Source organism: Dermacentor albipictus, chromosome 1 (genome assembly GCF_038994185.2).
Source record: "Dermacentor albipictus isolate Rhodes 1998 colony chromosome 1, USDA_Dalb.pri_finalv2, whole genome shotgun sequence".
In the NCBI taxonomy this organism is placed as follows: Eukaryota; Metazoa; Arthropoda; class Arachnida; order Ixodida; family Ixodidae; genus Dermacentor; species Dermacentor albipictus.
In genome coordinates, this window is record NC_091821.1 from 433,660,699 (window position 1) to 433,678,692 (window position 17,994).

Here is a 17,994-nt window from a genome sequence, read left to right on the forward strand (position 1 = left end):
TGACGACTCCCCACGGTTTGCCGAGTGCTGCGACACTTGGGAAACGATTAAACGGGCACACTTGCACGGGACGTACACGAAATGCAAGGCTGGCCGCAGATGCGCTAAAGCGAGCCATACGGAAAGGACGGTCGAGAGCGCATGTGAGCATGCATGTAGGCTCAAAGACGGAAACAGTCACTTACTCCTTAGTCGTAGAAGTCAAGGTATCGAGTGCCAATTTACGCAGGCCGTGTGGAACACGAATGGGCGCGGCCTCGTCGACTGTCCAGTGTTTCCTGAGCGCCCGTCTGTACTGCCTGCGAGTGCACCGACATCAGGATTCTAATTTAGCACCACTTACATAACCTAGCATGCTGCTAGCTATCTCGAGACTTCAGTGCTTCAGGCGGGGAACTGCACGTCCTCTTTAACACCGACCAACTTTAGCACGGACTGACTTGCAGAGGTACAAGCACCTAGTCCTTAAGGTAACAACCATCCTTTCATTGTCTTATTCCAAGTGAAGGCCAAATATGTTTTTTATTGTGTCAGCACTGGGAGTTTAAAAGTAAAAAAAAAGGAAGATGTCTGTGCCTGAAGTGTGGGAAGCCTGTCGCTTGCTAGAGTGACCACATGCTGCTGGTGTTGTCAGCCGAAGACAGTGCCGACAATGCGAGCGGGCATGGTCGGCGGTGCCGCACACGCGGAGCCAGTGCTCTGCGCGTCAACTGAAGTGCCGTGAGCTCGCGTCTAGACCAACAAAAGGTGCGCGCGGCGTCAGTGGCCACTCGGAACCACCTACGTTACTACTGTATGCGTCGGCGAGCGCTGCCCAAACCATTCCCGATCAGGGACCAAGGAAGAAGACACGTGAATAAATATTCTCTCACGGCAGCACAATGACATCACGCAGCGCTTTCGATGGTGTCCTGTGCGATGTCAGCTACTCCGGCCGCTGTTCGGGCAAGTAGGCGTCTCCAAAAGCCTTGGCCGGAGCGCAGGAGCCAGTGCCAACAGCCAGAGAAGCTGTTTGTGCGCTGGACGGCTCCACGACGACGACACACTTCCCCGTGGCCTCAACGGCGATGACGCGTCCAGACTTGGCGGCTGGTCTTCATCGCCCGCGCACCCTTACAGCCGTAAGAGTCAACGTCGCCGACACCACATGCCAAGTTAGCGCGTACCATGGTGCAAGCCGCGCCGGAAACTTGCAGCGTGGCCGTGTGTGAAGGCGAAGTACGCAAGGCAGCGCGCTCAAGGGAAAGGAACGGAGGGAACAACAAAGACGAGGGTGAAATAAAGAAGGCGTTCGGAGCGTCAGCCTCTTGGGTGCTTCTTACCATTACTGTTACACGGGGTGATATCGTAATTCTAGTCCTTGAGCAGACTATTCAAAGCGACGGAGATTATTTGCACGAGAAATCGCAACACATATTCGAATAATTCACAAGAAAATACTAATCATCTTTTGAGTTTACTTCACGGCACGTATTGCAATTTACTATTTGCAGACGGTGAGTTTGAAAGGCGTATCCAATTGAAATGAATTTCTAGAATGACGGCAGCTGGGAGGTATGCGTCATCAAACTTGCCGTAAAAGTGCACTGTGGTTCCACTTACTTTTTTATTAAAGCGCTTTTTGTGCATTCAAGCCCTTATGTAACTCGAACGCCCATGTATTTGGTTACACACTTTGGGAAATAATATTTTAAAATTGTTGTCATCCTGATATTCAGTTCAAGTAGATTCAAGATCACCGGCTACAATTCGCATATTGCAATATTAATTAGCGAATTTGTTAAATAGTTGAGTATGCGTTTCGATTTTGCGGGCTAATAATCTGTCACTTTGAATAATCCAGCTCAAGGACAAGAATTATACTATCTGTCACTGGCGTTTGTGAAAACTGCCATACAATTTAAAAATGATCATCATTTCACTTATTTCATTTCATTTAGTTACTCTCAAGGCCGTGCAGGCATTACAGAGAGGAGTGGCAATAGAAAAAGAAAAAAAGAAAGGCTAATGAGGCAGCACATGGTCACAGATAGCCGACTTGAACACATCATGATCTGTGATGGTGACGATGGATGCGGGAAGGCGATTCAAGTCTTGGCTTGTTTTCGGGATAAAGGCTTCGAGGTATACATTGCTGTTACACTGAGGCACCTCAACCTTCATTAGGCGATCAATACAGAATAACAAATGGCTCGGTGGCGAAAGAAGTGTCATGTTTAGGTCACTATAAGTGTAGTGTATTTTATGAGACAGGCATAAGCGGGAAATTGGACGTCTAGTAGAAAGGAGAGGTAGGTCAAGCTTTCGCTTCATGCGAGAAACGCTGGCTAAGCGATAATAGTTAGAGAGGATAAACCTAACTGAGCGGTTCTGAACTAATTCTATGGACTGTGTTAACGAGCTAGTGTACGGGGGTCCCATATCGATGAAGCGTACTCGAGTTTGGAACGAACGAGTGTTTTATACGGGAGCGGGAGTGAGGCGGAAATTCAGGCAAAGAAAACCAAGGGAACTGTTAGCTTTTTTAATAACATGGTGGATATGCTTCTGCCATGAGATTATTAGTGATATGGATGCCTAGATACTTGTAGCTGTCGACGAACTGAATAGGGCAACCGTTAAGATCATAGCCCTGAGGAATGGACTGGTTAATATTTCGAGACACCCTCATTGCTTTACATTGGTAATGTTTAGTTTCATAAGCCATGTATCACACAAGAAGAAATTTTATTTAGGTCAGATTGAAGAATGGAGAAGTCAGACTCATGAGAAATTATGCGGTACCGAACGCAGTCGTCTGCAAAGAGCCTTACGTTAGAAGTAAAAGAACCAGGCAGGTCATTAATATAAATTAGAAAAAGAATAGGCCCTAGGACTGACCCCTGAGGAACACCGGATGTTACCTTGCATGATTTGGAGTCATGATCATTAACAGAAACGTAATGTGTTCTATTCTGCAAGAAACATTCGATACACTTAAGCAACTTACAATAAAGATGAAGTGTGCTATGTTTCAGTAATTGCAGTCGATGTTTAAAACTTTCGCGAAGTCAAGGAAGATGCAGTCAATAACTGAAGCTCGATCTGAAGCGGAAGACAAATCATTAGTAAAGGTTAGTATTTGAGTCTTACAAGAATAATTTTTACCAAAAACCATGCTGCTTTGACGCAAAAAAATTATTACACTCCAGAAAACCAATCAGGCTGCAGTAGATTATGTGCTTTAATAGCTTGCATGATATAGAAGTTAAGGAGATGATCGGCCTGTACTTTAAGGGGTTACGTGTATCACTAGATTTGTGGACTGGAATCACCTTCGCCGTCCTACAGTCGTCCGGAAATGTTGAACTCTGTAAAGACTGTATAAAAATATATGACAAGAAAGCAGATGAATATGCTACAGTACTCTTAAGGAATTTGTAATTTATGGTATCAAAACATGCGGATGAAGGAAGTGTAGCTTTTTTAATCAAATTGCATATGCCATCTAAGTCGATCGAAATCGGCTCCATCTCAGGGTACGTAAAGGCACGTGCGGACGGTGAAGTATCTATTAGAGCGTCAGAAAAATATAGCGAGAATGTGTTGTTAAAAACCGTTCAGCAAAGCTCACGGGGGACAGGAAATGCATAGTCAATTTTCAGAACAATTTCTTTAGGTTTACGTACGTTGATAAAGTTCCAAAAATTCTTAGGATTAGTTGTGAGAAGATGAGGTAGTGTTTCAGAAAAAAAGTTATTCTTGGCTGAGCGGATGGCCATTTAATATTCATATGTGATAGCTACGTAGGTTGCTTTTGCTTTGGTTTTCCTAAACAGCTTAAAGCGTGAAAAATGCGTTTTTTCTTGTTAAGAAGCCGTTTTAAACTCAAGTTGAACCAAGGAGCCCGATTGCATGGAGATAATAGGCGAGTCGGAATATATTCTTCAGTTAGTGTTTCAAACTTGTTTTTGAAAAGGAGCCAGTTTTCTGCGATAGTCCTTTCCCAGAACTGCGGAAAAAAGAAATTGGCAGAACTTTGTTATTCGGTATTGATCGAGGAAAAACCTGCTCGACTGTAGTAACAAATCTTCTTACAGTATTTTGGACGCTGGGGCGAGCGTAAGGGGATTGCAACATGAAACACGGAATGATCGCTTAAACCAGGTATAATTGATAATGAAGAAATTGAATCAGGAGATGTGGTAAAGACGAGCTCGTCAAGGATGTTGGCAGAATTACCTATGTAATCAATAAGCGAAGTTGCCCTTCGCTCCTCGAAGAGGCTGGACGTGTTTCGATGAGTTCCTGAACAACACGTTGCAATGAGCTGAACGTGGTTGACGTCATAGACCCGCGAGCTCAAAGAAGGTCGATGTATAACTAAATCAGTTCTCTCGCGTTTACCGCTACGTGGCCAGTGATTCTTTTTCAACACCGACGCCGGTACTCGCTAGTGCGCACGAAATTATTTGATGCCACGCCCATGTTATACTGGCCGCTGGCAGAGTGGTAATTGTTTCTGACGATCGCTATGAACTTCCTCAGAAAGTCACAGCCGCTGGCGCCATGTGCGTTCATGAACACCATTGCTGGCTTTATGACCCACGTACAGATCGGTGCCAGCACACTTTATGCACAGGCAAAAACAGAAACGAACGATTTGGTGTCACCGCGTCTTGTACTGACTCGCTCTCTGCCTATAGGCTGACCCGTTGATGATGAGTCAGCCAATGGTTCACTCAATTGTTCACTCGTGCTCTTCACAGACCCGAGTGAACGAAGGCTCGTTTCACATTTGATTGAATATGCACCCTGTCAATCTCCGTAGGTCTCGTGAGGAGGTGCGCTCAATTATTTAGACATCTAGAAGGCGCTTAAAGGACGGCATTTCAAGGGGCGAGTCTTATCCGAGCCCACGACTTGGGGTCTATATATTTTGGTAATGTACAGTGGCTGTGCCGGCAACGAAAAAAAAGCACTAAACCTCTATGGCGGAAGGCACGCGTGTTCTGCCCTTTTCGGTATTTCACCGGCACTCCTCTCTACTAGGTCGTCTAGCAGCAGCAATATCGGTTTAATGCGGCATGAGGCAACGTGTTACTCTCGCGCACGTTAAACACAGCGCCCGGCAGGGCTGCACATCAATGCTTGCTTCTCTATAAATTTCGCCTATGAAATGTCTCCGGGGCTTTTTTCCACCCCTTGCCAAGCCGTTAAGAATAACGTTAACGTTCGACAAGAATTCTGTACACAAAAGAGTGGAATCGCAGCAGCGCACTTACGCGTTGACCTTATCGGTCAGCTTGTCCGACTCGCTCGGAATGGGAATGCAACCGCAGAAGGCCAAGCGTACAGGCCAGGGCGGCTTGTGGCCCGTCGCCAGCGGCATCTTGGCGTCGAACTCTGTTTCGTTCGTCACAGCAGAGCCGAAAGAGCAGGCTACCGCCTCCTGGGCCAGAGGTGCGCTGCAGCAAGCGGCCGCAACGTGGCGTCACTATATTCGTGGACATGTGATGACGGCGCAGACTTCAATGCCCATATCCCAGTGTACCACCGACGGACAGCAAATGACGAACACAAAATAAGTTAGTACCTATGAACTTTATTTTCATAACTATAGTTTACCTCACATTATAAAAAAAGTGTTGTTAATGTTAAAGGAAATGCGAGTAAAAGGTGCCTTTATAACGCTCAAACATCAGTGCCAGTGAGGCGTTAGGGTTTTCAAAGTATTTTCCATCTGCCACTTTGGCGCATAAAATGCTTTTGAATGCTAGTAGGTTGAATGCGAGGTTTACTTACGAAATTGGAAAATTTATAGCCCCTCCGCGAGCTGGTGTCATTTTGGTGGTGCCAGCTGGTGTCATTGTGAAACCGAGTCGTTGCGCATTTTTTGAGTTCCCCTAGGGTGCTTCGTCTCGAGGTAAACGTGGCTGTCTGGTCATTAGGGGAGCGCTAGTACGGGGCGCTAATAGTTTGATTTCATTACTATCCGTGAATGTGCTTCTAATGAAGAGGCAGAGCTGAGTCAAGGTCGCCCGAGTCTGTTAAAATGTCGCGAGGTGAAGTTGGTCATAACGCGCGCTTGTGGATGGATGGATTGATGAATGGATTGATGGATGGATTGATGGAATGATGGATGGGTGGATGGATGGATGGAATGATGGATGGGTGGATGGATGGATGGATGGATGGATGGATGGATGGATGGATGGATGGATGGATGGATGGATGGATGGATGGATGGATGGATGGAAGGATGGATGGATGGATGGATGGATGGATGGATGTTATGAGCATCCCCTTTGGTACGGGGCAGTGGGTTGCGCCACTAATCTCTTGCTATTATACTGCCTAATGTCCCACCTATAGGTTAAGTGAGAAAAAAGGAAAAACACTATGAACTCTCACAACCAAATTTTCTGTTCCCCTATTGCGAACTTCGCTTTTGTACGTCTGCGTTTTCTGTCGTTGCCCTACTTTTCTTCCACCAATCCTCCAATCGCCTCTCACTAATCCCTATTGTGGATATGTTTACTTTTCCACTGCTCTCAGGGAGCCCAAGGGCTTCAAGGAGGCCAGCGGTGCCTGAATCAACCGCTCGGTAGACGTCTTCACATTCTAAGAAAACATGCTCAATAGTTTCCCTAGCTTTACCGCAGCAAGTACATGCTTCTTGCTTCTTATATCTCGTTTTATAGGTGCGTGTTCTAAGGCATCCCGATGTCGCTTCGAAAAGTAATGAGCTTCCCTTTGAGTTACCATAAACTGTTTCTTTCCTGATTTCGATTTTTTCCTCTTAAGTAGTTACTTATGGCAGGTTTCTTTTCCATTGCCGCCACCCATAAGATTATTTCAGGCTCTGACTTGCCGCTTGACGCTCTTTGTTGCTTCGTTGACCACCCTACAGGCCGCATACTTGCTGGTAAGCTTCCTAGTTCTGTTCCTCCACTGTGAACCAATGTTTTTCCTGTACAGACACCTCAACGCTCTCCCAGCCCATTTACTGCCTTCCATATTGCTCAATAGTTCTTCATACTCAATTTTACTGCGAGCTTCTCTCCACTTCAAAACTAGTCTAGGCCATATCACCCTGTACAGCTTCATTTGTAGCCTTCCCGTGAGCACCCAACATGAGGCGTCCCTCTGACCTTTGGTTCCCAGCGAGTCCTGATTGTACACCTGATTTAAAGCAAACAACCGCACTTTCAAAAGTATGTCCTGGAACCAGTACATCTTTCCACATACCTCGTATCACATCGTACATATTGTATCGCCATAGCGCACTGTGCTTCATTATGGCTGCATTTCTCTTCACCTTCACTGTTATTGTTTTTTTCCTGTGTTTCCATATATCTAATGCCTTTGTATATCGATATACCAAAGTATTCACATTCTGTTACCCGAGGTATTTCCTGGCCCTGTATTGCCACTGACTCCCCCCCCCCCCCCTTCACTATTTTCACTCAATACCATGACACCTAATTTTCTAACACTCAATTTCAAACCTAAATTGTTGGCTTCCTGCCCGCAGATATTAGCCAGACGTTGCAATCACTTTGCTTGTTAGCTAGCAACACAATGTCGTCCGCATAAAATAAACCTGGAAGCTGCTGCTCTACTACTGTACCCGCCTGTTCGTATTAGAGATTAAATCCGATATTGCTTCCTTCTAGCGCCCTCTCCATCCTCACCATGTACATCATAAACAGCAATGGGGATAGAGGGCACCCCTGCCTCAGTCCCTTGTTGATATCAACTTTCTCCTCGCTCCTCATCCCTTCCCATTCAACGCAAGCGGTAGTTTCTAGGTAAATCTCTCTCAATAGCTGTAGACAATCGTCACCGAAACTTCCACCTTCGCGAATATTCCACAAGATGTTGTGGTCTACATTGTCATAGGCTCCTGTAATGTCTAAAAAGTCACATATAACGATCTGCTTTCTACTTTTGATATTTCAATATACTGAGTAAGAACAAATATGTTATCATCTAAACGCCTACCTATTCTGAAGCCATTCTGAAGTTCTCCCAAAATTCCATTATTCTCTGTCCATGCTTGCAGCTTTAATTTGGCCTGTCTGCATTCCTAGCCTGTATATTACCGATGTAATGGTCAACAATCTATACGAGTTACTTCTTTCTCCCCCCCTTACCTTTATAAAGTAAATTCATTCTACTTTGTCACCAACTGTGTGGTATTCATCTATCTTTTCTCCTGTTCTAAAGTTTTTCCACTGCTTTCACCAGAGTTTCCTTACTTGTTGGTCCTAGTTCATTAATCAGCACAAAGTGAACCTCATCTAGCCCTATGGCTTTGCAATAGGGAATCTTTTCTGCGGCTTTCTTCCAGGTGAAATTTGTTAGCCCCAGCTCCTTTTCCATCTGGTTCTCCTTCGTGCTCTTTTTTTCTGCAAATACAACCTCGTCATTGCCTTGGAAAGATTTGGCTGTTATTTTTCGGATGTAATTTATTGCCGCTTCTTGTTCCAGTGTTTCCATCTTCGTCTTGGATAGGCTGTTTTATTTTTGTTGACGTCATGCCTAATAATTCTATGTGGTTCCAAAGTATTCTACGGGGGGCCTTTTTTTTCTCACGTATTTCTGACAACCAACGTTCACTTCCCCGTTTTATATTTGCTTGCGCCAGTATTTGAACCATAGACTTTTTGTCCCGGTATATTTGCAATTTACTGGCTACTTCATCCTGCGGAAACTGCGCCTTCTTTCCCTGCCTGTGCTATCGGGATGCTTTCTATCGTTCAGCGATCGCTTCTCGTAACTCCCTGTTCCACCATCTTTTCGGTTTCTTTTTTCCTTTCCAACGAACATGTTGGCTCTCTTTCCGTATTTCTGCTGTTATTACACTTGGAAACTCCGTTTATTCCCACTCTTTACCATCTGCCAAGTTCTTCCTCAACTCTAGTGACTAAATATTTGTTATTTGTTCAGCGTTCAAATGTGGACTGGCCATCTTGCACTGCTTGCTCTCTTTCCCAACTACATATCCCATTTTCAAAATGATGCGTTTATGGTCACTCCCTATGCTGCTATACCCTTTCTCGTCAATGACCATTTCTCTCAACTTAACATGGATTCGTTCTGTCATCAGACAGTAATCAATGGTCGATTGCCGGTTTCCCACTTCCCACGTGATCTACCCTTCCCACTTAGGCCCTGTATTCAGGATAACCAGGTTATGTTGCTCATAAAGGTCTAGCATTGGCTTCCCGTTGTTGTCGGTATAGCAATCTAAAGCCTGTATGTGACGCACCGAACGCACGTCACGCGCGTTTGGTTCGCCACCTATATGTGTGTGTGAAGTGATTTTTAAAGAGAAATGGAAGAGATAAGTGCAGTTCCGTAACTGTCTCTCACAGGAGGACACCTCAACCTATATGACACCCGACCACAAGCGGGGCACTTTGTCCGCATTGCATAAACCGGCGGTGTAATTGGAAAAGCTGCTTCACGTAGGCCTGCAAACGCAACATCTTCCACGAGCACGCGCGGGCTGAGGACGAATAACAAAGAGCGATTGTATTTTTCAGAACTCGGAAAACAAACAGCGCGAAAATGGCGCGCATTTATGAATCGCGATGTTCAGACGCCAGCGGTATTATTAGCGAGCGTCATAACATTAACAATACGAAGTTATCGAACCGGTTTCTCGGCAGGCACTACACACTAGTGCAAAGATCACTAGGTAGGGTCAGCATAATTAGATAGGCTTCTCCGCAAACACTGCAATGAACCGATTCCGCCGACTACGATTCGAGGCACAGCGCTCCGAAAGAACAGGGGATCGCATTACGAGACACACAGATACAGATATAAGAAATCTAGGGGCGAAACTCACAAAGCTATTAGTTCGTAAGCGCCGTTTGTCAGTGGCCAGCTGCCTTCACTAAGAAAACACCCAACGCGAGGACAGGCTGTGATCTGCCCTTACCTGTGATCTGCACTTACGAAGGCTTTTAGCGTATTAAGGACGTTCTTGTGAACACGAGTGCCGATGAAATAGCAGGCAAGTGGAAAGCGCTGCCACGACTTTGCATTTAATCGCCCTATTGTGACTCAGGATACTTGGGATTCAGGTACACTAGCCCTGAATACTTTCAAGTATTCAAGTATTTCAAGCTAGTATATGCGCATGTTACTTGCTCTCATGTCTCTCGTGCTAAGTTGTGTTGTAGGTATCGTTTCAAGAAACACGTGGCGCCAAAAAACCGATACGTAGTGATGGCTCACGTTCAAGTGGGCATTTGCGATACTCGATACATAACAGTTGCTCTATGGTGAACCAGCGCTGGATAGGCGGCGCGTCGAAAAGCGTGCGTTGCACGCCGCCCTGGCGACGAAACGCGGCATACTCAAGCCTCTCGACCAGACGACACGTCCGCGGCCGTTTCATAGTTCGCAAATACGGTTCGCATGTTTCCGTTTTCGCGCCGCTTCAAGTGGACAGTTTTCGTAAAGAAGTTAGCGCCATCAAGTGAAGAAATGACGAAAGAAGCTTTTTAAGCGTTATATATTTTTCAGTGTGTCGCGGAGAGCACGTGCGTTTATTTAACGGTTGCGCCGTGTGCCGTGCCCATGCTTGCGTGGCAGCCTGCCTCGCAAATCTAGTAGCTATGGCGCCGGTCTTGCTGCGCTATGGTTTCGGAAGTATTAGTTGGCCTGAGGACATTCCATACTTCTCTGGCTAGACATAAGAAATTCTGATGTTACTTGGCCACAGCAGAAAATGGAGAAGAACGCTTTATCGCATCAGCTGACTCGGGCAAGCAAACGTTTGAGTGCTCCGCTGCTCGATCCGTAACAACCCTAGCTACATTTAGTACTAATTACATAAATTTACCGGATGTATCTCAGCGCCGAGTCCTCATCCGCATGCGCATTTTTAAAAACACATAGGTGGCTTAGTCATGCGTGCGCGAGCAGTATGCACACACCACTCGTATTGCAAGGCAGCTTCCTTGCCACTTAATTCTTGGCAATGAATGCAAACTATTTACCTTTCGTATCGTTCGCTTGGTGTGGTGGCACTGGAAGGAGCTTGGCAGTGGCATTGCGAAGGAAAAATGGTTGGTACACATGCCGGATGGTGCATGCTATTGCTCATTTTGTTTCCGACGAAATGCCGACTGCAGATTCTGCTATTTGGCACTGGCTGCCACGGCTGACCGTCTTCACTATCGAATAAACCAAGCACACACGCGAAATTCGATTTAGAAGCCAGCCCGACATCGCTTGACAGGGCGACAAGAGGGGAACTTACTCCGCTCGCCTGACAGCTTGGATGCAACGCCGCCTCCATTCTTGTTCGTAGGGTTTAGAAGAAAAAACGCAGGATACATCCTTCCTCATTCCGATGTAGTTGTGACACTTGTATACGCAACAGTACCGTCGGCGTCCTTTTGATTTCCTTCGACTTTCAGCGCACGCAACGCCGTTACCAGTAGCTATTTTCGTCCGCGGGAGCGGCTGCATTGTGCCCGTTCTGACCGCCAGGGTGGCGCTGCAGGCGTCGTAAAAGCTCCAGCGCTGATTCCCCATGGGAGTTCTGAAGCCCTTGGAAGCTAAGGTGATGCTCAGCTTGCGATTCTTGCACAGCAAAGATGCGATGTGCTCTTGAAAAAAAAAAAGTTTTCTTCAAGCGCATTCCAAGGGAGACAGAAATTGGGAGTAAGGCCAGTTCTACTCCGAGTGTAATCTATTATGGTATTTGCTACTCACGAATCGAAGTCTTTGTCAAGTGCTTTGGCACTGACGGCAACGGGGACAAGCTCGCTACATTCCTTCATCCCGATCTCGCACGCCAGGTTGGCGAGCAGGACAGGTGCCTTCTTACTGTAGAAGAGAAAAACGAGTTGAAATTAGGCCATCGGGAGAAACTGAAGCACGTTGCGCTGCACTACACACACACACACACACACACACACACACACACACACACACACACACACACACACACACACACACACACACACACACGCACACGCACGCACGCACGCACGCACACACACACACACACGCACGCACACACACACACACACACACGCACGCACGCACGCACGCACGCACGCACACACACACACACGCACGCACGCACGCACGCACGCACGCACGCACGCACGCACACACACACACACACACACACACACACTCACACACACATGATCATTGTGAAACAAAAGAGGAAACAATCATTGATTCCTTGTTTCGAGCAACTGGCCATAGCACGAAAGTGAAACGTGTATCCTAGGAAGCAGAGACATTTTAAATGCACAGCCATAAATGTGCACTATTTCTTATGTTCACTTTCGCGCGAAGCAATCGCAGCGATAGGCAGCACGTGAGGCCTGAGCTTAAACAGCACGCTGAGGAGACCTACCAGGCGACCGCCCCCTCGGGGCCACTTTGCGTGTGTGTTCGCGGGCTTCTTTCACGCTCTGAAAAACACGTTTATGTAGCACGTATTGAGCAAAACAGAAAGCTGTATCCTGTAATTTGTCACGTTGCTCTACAATTTTCTCACTGACTCTTCCATCAAATTTTAATATTTGAGAAACTGAATGATTCATTAGTGCTAATGCAATTATTAGGTCTCCCAACTGTCATGCAGCTACCTGCAAGGTAGCGGGGCGCGATTCCACTTCTACCGCAGCTACGCATAGACCTGCGGCACGCTTTTATCTTGGAGGTAATGTGCGTTGGGTTCGCAGGCTAGCCGATCTTAGAAAGCTCATGGGTTCGCGGGTGCTGTGTTGTCACGTGCCTGGGTCGCCTTAAAGCGAGAGGCAGCGCGAATGGGAATTCATCTCACCGTCGTGCTGACAGCGGGTGTCCGCGGTCATCGAGTGAGATGCGTTCATGATTGCGAGATCGTGGTACCATGCTTGGTAATTTAGTTAGTAAGCGAATGTTTACAAGTTTATACGGCCGATAAAGCTAATGCCCTTACTTCGTATAGCCGTCTAATAATTGCTGTCGCAATCAGTGCTTCGCCTTTCGGCTGAAATACACGAGTTTTCTTGTTCATCTGTCGATTCATATACAAGGTGACACATTTTAGGTTTTCCGAAAATTTTGAAACCCTCCGGTGACATAATTCTTGTCCTTGAGCTGTATTATCGAGCACCAGTTTTCCCCAAAGTGAGGAATGAGATACATGGGCGTTGCAGTTACTTATGGGATTTGATCCATAAAAGAGCGTCTGGTTTAAAAAATTAAGTGGCAGAGCGCATTTTTACTGCAAGCTTATGGCACCTATCTCCAAATTGGCATCGTTCAGTAAATTCATTCTATGTCGACACACCTTCCAAACTCACCGGTTACAATTGGTAAATTGCAATACGCCGTAAAGTAATAAATTCGAAATATAATTAGCGAATGTTTGTTCATTAGTTAAATATGTGTTTCGATTTCTCATACAAGTAATCTGCACCTCTCCGAATAATCCAGTTCAATGACTAGAATTATGGGATCTGCAACAAGCTATTTTTCAAAATTTTATGAAACTTTAAAATAATTACGCCGTACTATGTGTTCATGTGACTTGTGCCAAAATATAAATATGCAAGTGCCACTTAGCTGGACAAAACCAACGTAATGTTTGCATTCGCTTGAATAAAGTCAGACAATTTTTTTCGCCTAATTGAATAGTTACTATCACTTATCAACTACGAAAATATTTTCAGAGCTCAAGTATGTACATGTGGTTATATATGGGTCACTGGGTGCATGCGTGCGTTCATATGGGAACATAAATATAGGCCACTCGGCCTGTGCTGGTCTCCAATGAACCTCTACGATGCCAAATTGGGTCCCTGGTTATGTACCCGCAGGTGTGTGACGCTCTTCAATGAACGCCTTTGTCGCCAACTAGGGTACCTGGGTATGTGCCTCTGGGAACGTGGCACTAAAACACTAAAACATATCCCTTAAATTTCTCCGATGCTGAGTGGAAACAAGCCCACGCCACAAGGGTTCCTTAAGGACGGCAACTCGGTGCATTACCAGGCTGCACCACAAATGCACTCTGTGTATGGCGCTTTTTAATAAAGGATTTTCCCGCCAGCGCTTTAAGGAGCTGCGCCATTAACGCTCCGGGTACGTGTCACTCGTCAATGAACCTCTCACCAATTCTCAGCGTTCGCAGACACCGACGCGCCACGCTTCTCGTCTCGGAGGCTACGCGCGGGCTTCTCGGCAGTGCTACTAGATGGCGCAGTGTGTCCAGAAAAAAAAAAACAGGAGCGCGATAGAGGAGGGCGGTTGCAGCATGACGCGTTTCTCAGGCTTCGCACGCACCCGCGCACCATGCATTTCGGTGGCCGCGAGCAGGCTTCAGGGCGGCCGCGGTGCTAGATGGCCCCGAGTGTTCCTAGAGAAGCGTGAAGGAGGAATTCCGCCTGCAGTACACGCCTCATGTGTGGCTCGTTTCGACGGCGGCAAAGCGTGGCGTCGCTATACTGATTCAATGCTTCTGCATTACCGTAGACAGTCATCGTGAGATGGGTTATTGCCGCAGTTTTTGCAGCGAAGCAGTATGCGGCTCAGATCCGCAGTTTCGGCGCGTAGCAGAAACTATCAGCGCGTGGTCCGATCCTACTCATAGTGCAGAAACGGTCCAAGCTCAGTGGCGCAAATCCCTGCTGGCTCGGGAACTGTAACGCGCCCTTTAACCACCCTATCACACCTGGGACCCAAAGAGGTCCCAGACGAAAGGGTAAGGACAGATATTTTTGAAGAAAGACATGGTTTGTAGTAGTTTTTCAAAAAGGACCTCTAAAATTCTCGGCGTCAACCACGCGAACGCGCAGGTGCCACTGCTCACGCCTTCGTCCTCGTTGTCTTCTTCCATAGCTGTGTACGATGGCGCTTATTATTCCAGCGTGGAATTTAACTTGTCCTAATTGGGAGGCCGCGTTTGTGGGGGTATGAGCCATTCCCTGTCCTAGTGACATACGAGCTTTATTAACAGAGGTGATACGCGAATGTGTGTGCGTACCTGTATCGTCACGATGACCACAGATTAAGTCGATAAATATTCGTACTTTTGTTCAAAACTCTGTGTCACCTCTGTGTCGTGCCCTAATCAGCTTCGCTGGTCACCCACCTTAACAGTGGAATTACTCCATTTTTTCGAGAGCTTCCAAAGAATATTCTGCACTGTCGGATATCAGATTTTATACATAGACATACATTAGCGAAAGAGAAATTTGGCTTCGTTAAATACGAGTCAGTCGAGTCCATATTGTTAGAATAAAAGTACTACATAATTCTACAGCTTGAAAATAAACGCAATGTACGCGGCGCATTTGTGTACTCCTGCTGACAGAGATGGAACCACAATTACGTCTCCTGTCATCGCCGCAGAGCTTCAGCTTCTCAGCCTTTGGCCCAAGAATCCTCGAGCTTGGTTGAAGCAAGTAGAGGCCCGTTTTCAACTCCAGCACATCACAGACAGCAAGGTACCTGCAAGTCGTCGTCGCATTACCCTCCGACAACGCCGATGCCACAGACGACTTGCTAGCGGGTACGCCTTCGGCCATAGCATACGACGACCTGAAACGCACGGCCCTGCAGCGCCTCGAGCCATCGCAACCGAGCAAGGCCCCAACAGCTCCTCTCCGATAAACTCGGCGACCAACGACCGTCACAACTTTTGCACGGGTCGCGTCAGTGTTTGTGGGCGGCCACTCCACAAAGAGCCAGTTTCCAATTTTGCGTGAGCTTTTCTTACGGCACGGCCCACACGTATGGTGATGGCGGGTTCCGACGAGACTAGTGTCGATCGGCTTAGCTGCACTAGCTGAGCGCATATGCGACTGCTCGTCTGCGTTACAGCTACCTATCACCACTGCGAGAGTCTCAGAGCCAGGAGACCGACTCTCGCGCCTGGGGGAAAGAATTAATCGACCGCCTTACCAGTGGACTGGAGAAGCTGATGACGAGTGGTAACATTGGCGGCCAACTTGGGCGCAACCATTCGTCTTCACGGTCTCGCAGCGCACCTAGAGACTCGGCGCGGCAGTTGCGTTGGTACGACCGTCGCTTTCGCGAACAAGCAACTCGCTGCACTCAGCCCTGTTCGCGGACGGGAAACGCACCGGCCAGTCGCTAACGACGGCATGCGACATCGGCCCTCGCGCAAGCCGCCCATATATTTTTCATAGTCGACCGCATCTCCGGCACCCGCCTCCTTGTCGACACCGGAGCCGGGCTGTCTATCATTCCCTCCACGGCCGCTGATCGCCGACGCGGCAAGTCCGCGCCCACGCTCCACGCAGTGAACAACACTGCCATCACATCGTATGGGCTCCGGGCAATAACGCTAGACATCGGACTCCGGCGCTTGCAAAGATGGGTGTATGTGATCGCCGACGTAAGCTTTGTCATACAGGGAGCGGACGTTCTCAGCCATTTCAACTCAGATGTGAGCGTTCGCGATCGCCACCGAAATGATGACGTCTAATTATGATGATGATGTGTGGTTTTTTGTGGCCCAAGGGCCAGGTTTGGCCAAAGAACGTCTAATTACTGAACCTGCAGTCCAACATCACCTCATCTGGCATCTGTACGTTTCGGCCGCTCTCAACGTACAACAATATAATTGCTGAGTACCCGCAACTCATGAAGCCCTGAAACGGCGCGCTGCCCGTGAAACACAAAGTGACGCATCATATCACCACTACCGGCCCACCTGTTGCCGCGCGGCAGGGAGGCTTGCTGGACAGAGGTTGAAGTCACCAGGCGTGAGCTCTAACACATGATTCAGCTCAGCGTTATTGGTCCTTCCCGTAGCAATTGGTCATCATTTCACCATCTGGCTTCGAAGCATGGCAGCGGCGACTGGCGGTCTTGCGGCGATTTCCGAGCTTTGAATGCCGTCGCTACTTCAGATCAATATCCCCTTTCCCACGCACATGACTTCGGCGCTCGTCTCGCAGCAACCAAAATATTCAGCACGACTGATTTGGTGAGCGCGTACGACGAAATTCCTGTCGAACCCAGCGACTTTCCGGAGACAGCAATGACTATTCCATTTGGCCGATTTGGGTTTTCCCGTATCCCTTACGGTTCGAGGAATGTGGCGCGACATTTCAAAGGTTCGTGGACGTGGTTACGCGCGGACTCGCATCCATTTCTGTCTACCTTGATGACATTCTCAAGGCGAGTCGCACAGACGAAGAGCACAAAGAGCACCTTCGCCATCTGTTTGAGCAACTGGATGAACACGGCCTGGTCCTGAAGCCACAGAAATGTACTTTCACAGTTGAAGCCCTGGATTTTCGCGGCCATCACATTTCACCCCAACGCATCAAGTCGCCGGAACCACGGGTGCGGGTAATCGAGGACTTCCCCTCTCTAGCCTCCTTCCGAAAGTTGCTCGAGCTTCTGCGGCTCATGAATTTTCACAGGTGCTTCATACCATGCTGTCTGCAAGTTCTTCAGCCGCTTACCTACCTGCTGCGTCGCGACCTTAAAGAAGCGCCTACTTTCCAGTCGTCCTCGGAGCACGCACACTCCTTCCAGGAAGCCAAAACGTGGTTGACGACTACAGTGCTGGTGAATCATCCGTTGCCCGACGCGCCAACTCGCCTTATGGCAGTGGGTTCAGCACTGCAGCAGCACGATGGCACAGACTTGAGGCCGCTGGGCTACTTCTCAAAGAGCTTTAAACCTACAGAAGCTCGCTACAGTACCTTCGGGAGGAAGATGATCGCCATCTATTGCGCTGTCAAGCATTTCAGTTTCTTTATCGAAGGTTGTAGCTTTTGTATTCTGACCGACCACAAACCATTAATGATCGTTTTCAAGAACAACAGTTCTTCGTATCCAGAACGTGAGCTTCGGCAACTTTCTTTTATCTCCGAATTTTCTACGGACATCCGCCATATCTCTGGGACCGAAAATCAGGCAGCTGACGCACTGTCACGAATCGACGCAGTGCCTGTTGGCCCTGTGCATTTACAAGCTCTAGCCTACGCCCAGCCAAACGAC

The 17,994-nt window shown here is 47.6% G+C and overlaps 1 protein-coding gene across 2 annotated transcripts in view; it reads right to left on the bottom strand.

Annotated features, from left to right (window-relative positions):
* LOC135908338 (uncharacterized) overlaps positions 1 to 17,994 on the bottom strand; it is a 155,428-nt gene that overhangs the window by 31,857 nt on the left and 105,577 nt on the right. For both annotated transcript variants that reach the window (XM_065440102.2, XM_065440095.2), the window contains exons 19-21: positions 11,722 to 11,835; positions 5,265 to 5,447; positions 186 to 299 (exon numbers count right to left, since the gene is read on the bottom strand). In XM_065440102.2, coding sequence (XP_065296174.1) covers positions 186 to 299; positions 5,265 to 5,447; positions 11,722 to 11,835 — 411 coding nt within the window. The remainder of the gene's footprint in view (positions 1 to 185; positions 300 to 5,264; positions 5,448 to 11,721; positions 11,836 to 17,994) is intronic.